Source organism: Pseudochaenichthys georgianus, chromosome 24, assembly GCF_902827115.2.
Source record: "Pseudochaenichthys georgianus chromosome 24, fPseGeo1.2, whole genome shotgun sequence".
Taxonomy (NCBI): Eukaryota; Metazoa; Chordata; class Actinopteri; order Perciformes; family Channichthyidae; genus Pseudochaenichthys; species Pseudochaenichthys georgianus.
Window position 1 is genome coordinate 4,884,652 of NC_047526.1, and position 6,180 is coordinate 4,890,831.

Genomic DNA, 6,180 nt, shown 5'->3' on the forward strand with positions numbered 1-6,180 from the left:
CAGATCAAAAATGTGCGATTAATTTGCGATTAATCGCGATTAACTATGGACAATCATGCGATTAATCGCGATTAAATATTTTAATCGACTGACAGCCCTAGTATTAATAAGTAATTGCCTTGAAGTAAATCTTTAAGATGTAAGCTGATTTTGAATTTGTGTTTGATGAATGAGATTAACTGAGTGATAAATGATAAAAGATCTTGTTTTTGAAACATATATTTTACTATTATATTTTTGTATTACATGTGTGTTATTATTGTGCCTTTTTGACAAAAGAAATCAAACACTGAAGAGAGATGACTTTTCCATTGTGGTTGTCTGTATCAACCATTGTGATTGACTGTTTCAATCTTGTTCTGCTTTTGATGTAATTAATGTAAATGGGAATCCACACAACTCTGAGGACGTTTTATTTGATTTAAGTAGTGACTGAAATATTCTTAGACTAATGTTAATTGGTTATCAATAAATTGATAAAAGAGTGGATCTGTTAGAGAATATTTTAATGAGATCTGTGCAGGGGAGAATTTTAGTGTTTTCCTATGTGTCCTGCCTGCAACTTAGAGCAGGGCACAGGTCAAAGGTCCTGCCTTCCTGTGGGGGAGTGTGGACCATGCGCGCAGATGACTTTAACAGACTTTCTTTGTCTCTAAACATGTCTGGTATCGATTAGGATGGAAAGAGCGCGAATATAGGCCACTCCTATATTCTCTGTGTAGATTTGCGCTGTGTTTCTGTGTAAACTTGAGTGTTGGCTTGGGATTTACATGAGGAAGTTGTGTGGAAATCTTGTCAATGCTCCGGCCGTGGACTTTCAATAAACTCCGGTGTTTGATGTAAAGTGGACTCCAGTCTTCTATTTCTTCCATTCACATTGCTGATCAGAACTTTCCTTCACAGGAACACTTTAACCACCTGGCTATGCTTTTGTATTTTATAAAGTCCTCCAGTCCTCATCAAAAGCAGAATGAATAAAAACAAAAACATGCTTCCACTAACTTTTATTTTGACGTTTCAGATCCCTGTTTATTGGTCCACGGGCCGGGTCAGGTTTATTTTGACCACGTGTGCGTCTCTCTGTCCCCTCAGGCCGGCCAGGTACACCTGAGGTCTGGGCACGCTGCTGTCCCCGTCTCTCTTGCTCTGAGTGGCAGCGTCTTTGGGCGGCCAGGTCTGCGTGGTGGTTTCCCGCCTCCTGTGGCTCAGATCAGTCTGCATCGACCGTGTCTCTTTGGTCCGCAGATCAGCCTGGGATAATGTTAAAAAATGAAATGGCCACATTTCTTTTGCATATAATATAGCTTGATTCTTAAGTATTGTGAATATGTTTATTTTTCTTAACCATTGTGCCCAATAGGGCGGCGCTGTCATCTTTGGAGGATAGCGGTTATAGCAACAGCATGAGGCGTCAATATCTATCAGCTCTCATCAGTCATCTTTCAACAGTTTTGCATCTGAAATGAATAAAGTCCGCACAAAAGATAAATACTTAAAATAGAATCTTGAGACTGAGTCAGAGAAGCTTTATTTGACTAAATTAAAGTGTTTATGAATTAAGATAAGAACGGACCGATCACTGATGTTTGCACCTCTCTGCCGTTTGGAGTTAGCCCCTACACCAATTCAAAATGTTTCAATGTTTGAAGACCCATGTCTAATAAACACACTGGGGGTACAGGACCTTCAATGTCTCGGAATATTGATATATTCTGCTAGATCTCATGTTTGAAATGATTTCCGTGTGTAGTGGTTTGTGTTACTGTAGTTCAGCAATTCTTTTCAACACTTGCAGTAACAGTCAGTAGATTTCTACCACCCTCACGTTCTCCGTCTCTTGCTGATGTCGGCTACGTCTTCCTCATTACCTTTGCATGTTGGAATATAATAAAGTTTAAGCCCTTGGTCCTTTTTTGTTTGCTTGTCTTGGGATTAGCTGTCACAGAGTGCCTTCTGACCAGGTCTACAAGGTTTAAAGTTTAACAGTTGCTCGCTGTACAGATAAAGTCAATAAGTTGCCTTCACTGATATCCTCCAAAGATGGCCGACCTGAAAACGTCACACTCCCATTCCCTGATTCATTCGTATTGTATTCTGTCTCACCAGTTTGATAGCTTTTCTTCTCAGCTCCCACTCATTCCACTCGTATGACTTGTCGATGTTTGTCTCCAATGGGTGGATGTCTGTCTGTGTGCCGCTCTCACACTTAGTGATGGGCTTCACCAATAAACTCTCTCCTGGCTGCAACTACAAAATCACAGCAACACAATAGAATCAGATAGTGGAACAAGTGGCTGCAACATGTTTTCATGAAGTACAAAAATCATCACTGTATATCTCACTGCAATATTAATTCTTACATTATTATGTCTGATATCAGGTGCAGACATATTCTGACTAGAAATTAGACGAATATACTTGGCAATATGTCACATTTGTACATACACAGAATAAATGAATGTGTGCATTGAGAGTGCTTGAAGGCTGCTGACCTCTGAGTAAGAACTGACGCAGGAGAACTGTCGGTGGAGTTGGAGGAGCTGGATGAGTTCAGGGGAGAGCTTGGCTTTCTCTGCTACCTCTGCAATGAAGTCCCCCGGACTGGAGGCAAATGCTAACGCTGCTTCTTTGGAGCTGAACACATAGAGCTTCTCCTCGTGATGAAAGACTCCGATGTGTGGGTAGCCTGCAACAGAGGAGTCAATGATGAGACATAGGCTTCAAGAACAGACAGTTACATAAACGGTGCTTATCATAAAGTAACCCTTCAAAAACAAGGCTTCAGTTCGACACGCCTCTTGATGTCTTCTCACTCAGGTAGGTTCCCCCTTATGAAAGGCATGATCGCATAGATTTAGAATCAAATCCAAACCCTATCTTCAACCTCTCGAAACTCTGTGAAGGCTCTTTGGGAAGAGGATTTGGAGCAGGCGATCTCAGAGGATCTTTCAGGCGATATTCTTAACTGGTGCATAAAAACAGAGGAGGCAGCTAAATGAATATAAACATAAGGCAAGCTTTATTAAAGGTCCCGTGTCATGGCCAGTTCTACAGATCATAGTTCCATTGTCTACTAGAATAGATGTACATTGTTCAATGTTCCAAACTCACATTGGTTTCTCACAGCATCTCTGTATAGTCTGTGTGTTCACTCTCTGTCCTGAACGGCTTGTTGGAGCTCCTGCCCCCCCCCCCCCCATGAGCACAGTGTGAGCTGGGTTCATTTCCCGTTGGGTCTGCGAGACAGCAAGACGTCGCGAATGGACGCGGGAAGGGGGGGGATGCTGAGGGGGCTGCAGCACCCCTATCTGTGAGACTCCACTAGCACCCGCACCCCCAAAGGCGGCGCACCTACAGTGTAACACAGTTTCGCCGCAGAGAGAGTGTGTGTGTGAGAAGAGCTCCACGGATACCCAAATGGACCAATGGGTCCACGTCACCATACCCAGGAAGAAAAAGAGAAATGTCCAACGAGGCGTTCTGGGGCGGCACAGACAGGTCTTCTCTGTGTTAGAGTTGTACTCGCTACAGGGTGTACTTTGAGGGTTATTGACTCTGCAGACCGTCTACATGCAGAACAAGCTACATAACACAAGGGGACGGGTAGTAACCGGAAAAGCATGACGTGGGACCTTTAAGATAAAAAGCTGTTAAAAAACACAAAAACTGCGGGGCAGGCAAAGTTAAACAAAAAGAACAACCAAAAAACTAGGAACAAGACAAAAACAGACGTTTTAACAATCGCCCACTTCATGCAAACATTGGCCAGATGTGCGAAAGTGTGAAAGTAGGCAGAGTTAGAATTGTTCTTTTGCGTCTAAAATCACATCTTGAGTTAAAGCTAATGCAACACAATGAATGCCGTGGAGAGACTGACAACGTCCATATATTGCTGACACACTGGTGTATCATGAGAACAGTACCTGGGAGTAGCAGCCCGTCTCTGGTCACTAGTGAGTAGCCACACACTCCGTTATACTGCAGCGGCAGCTCATCAAAGCTGGTTGTGGTTTCAGGCAGGAGCCACTCCTGGGTGTTCATCTCAGCTGGGACTATACGCTCATCTGGAATACACAAGACAAGATAAGACAAGATAAGACAAGACAAGATAAGATAAGACAAGACAAGACAAGACAAGACAAGACAAGATAAGATAAGACAAGATACGACAAGACAAGACAAGACAAGACAAGATAAGACAAGACAAGACAAGATAAGATAAGACAAGATAAGACAAGACAAGACAAGACAAGACAAGATAAGATAAGACAAGATAAGACAAGATAAGACAAGACAAGATAAGACAAGATAAGACAAGATAAGATAAGACAAGACAAGATAAGATAAGACAAGACAAGATAAGACAAGATAAGACAAGATAAGACAAGACAAGACAAGATAAGATAAGACAAGAAAATATAAGATAAGACAAGACAAGATAAGACAAGACAAGATAAGACAAGACAAGACAAGACAAGAAAATAAAAGACAAGACAAGATAAGACAAGACAAGATAAGATAAGACAAGATAAGATAAGACAAGACAAGATAAGACAAGACAAGACAAGACAAGAAAATATAAGACAAGACAAGACAAGATAAGACAAGACAAGATAAGACAAGACAAGACAAGATAAGACAAGACAAGATAAGATAAGATAAGACAAGACAAGACAAGATAAGACAAGACAAGATAAGACAAGAAAATATAAGATAAGACAAGACAAGAAGACAAGACAAGACAAGATAAGACAAGATAAGACAAGACAAGATAAGATAAGACAAGACAAGACAAGACAAGATAAGACAAGATAAGACAAGACAAGATAAGACAAGACAAGACAAGACAAGAAAATATAAGACAAGACAAGACAAGGCAAGATAAGACAAGATAAGACAAGATAAGACAAGACAAGATAAGAAAATATAAGATAAGACAAGACAAGATAAGACAAGACAAGATAAGACAAGACAAGACAAGACAAGAAAATATAAGACAAGACAAGATAAGACAAGACAAGATAAGACAAGACAAGACAAGATAAGATAAGACAAGACAAGACAAGATAAGACAAGACAAGATAAGACAAGAAAATATAAGATAAGACAAGACAAGATAAGACAAGATAAGACAAGATAAGACAAGACAAGACAAGATAAGACAAGATAAGACAAGATAAGACAAGACAAGATAAGACAAGAAAATATAAGATAAGACAAGACAAGATAAGACAAGACAAGATAAGAAAATATAAGATAAGACAAGACAAGATAAGACAAGACAAGATAAGACAAGACAAGACAAGAAAATATAAGACAAGACAAGACAAGATAAGACAAGACAAGATAAGACAAGACAAGACAAGATAAGATAAGACAAGACAAGACAAGACAAGATAAGACAAGACAAGATAAGACAAGAAAATATAAGATAAGACAAGACAAGATAAGACAAGATAAGACAAGATAAGACAAGACAAGACAAGATAAGACAAGATAAGACAAGATAAGACAAGACAAGATAAGACAAGAAAATATAAGATAAGACAAGACAAGATAAGACAAGACAAGACAAGACAAGACAAGACAAGAAAATATAAGACAAGACAAGATAAGATAAGATAAGACAAGACAAGACAAGATAAGACAAGACAAGACAAGATAAGATAAGACAAGACAAGACAAGATAAGACAAGACAAGATAAGACAAGAAAATATAAGATAAGACAAGACAAGACAAGATAAGACAAGATAAGACTGGATAAGACAAGATAAGACAAGACAAGACAAGATAAGACAAGATAAGACAAGAAAATATAAGATAAGACAGGACAAGATAAGACAAGACAAGATAAGACAAGACAAGACAAGATAAGATAAGACAAGACAAGACAAGATAAGACAAGACAAGATAAGACAAGAAAATATAAGATAAGATAAGACAAGATAAGACAAGATAAGACAAGACAAGACAAGATAAGACAAGATAAGACAAGATAAGACAAGACAAGATAAGATAAAACAAGATAAGACAAGACAAGATAAGACAAGATAAGACAAGATAAGACAAGACAAGATAAGACAAGATAAGACAAGACAAGATAAGACAAGATAAGACAAGATAAGACAAGACGAGAGAAGATAAGACAAGACAAGATAAGAGAAGACAAGACAAGACAA

General features: G+C 39.1%; 1 protein-coding gene across 2 annotated transcripts in view; it reads right to left on the reverse strand.

The window, feature by feature from the left end:
- The window catches only part of cfap206 (cilia and flagella associated protein 206), a 28,663-nt gene that overhangs the window by 11,736 nt on the left and 10,747 nt on the right, over positions 1-6,180 (reverse strand). For both annotated transcript variants that reach the window (XM_034076184.2, XM_034076185.2), the window contains exons 9-12: positions 3,924-4,064; positions 2,493-2,686; positions 2,104-2,247; positions 1,003-1,251 (exon numbers count right to left, since the gene is read on the reverse strand). In XM_034076184.2, the coding sequence (XP_033932075.1) occupies positions 1,030-1,251; positions 2,104-2,247; positions 2,493-2,686; positions 3,924-4,064 (701 nt within the window). In that variant the 3' untranslated portion in view covers positions 1,003-1,029. The remainder of the gene's footprint in view (positions 1-1,002; positions 1,252-2,103; positions 2,248-2,492; positions 2,687-3,923; positions 4,065-6,180) is intronic.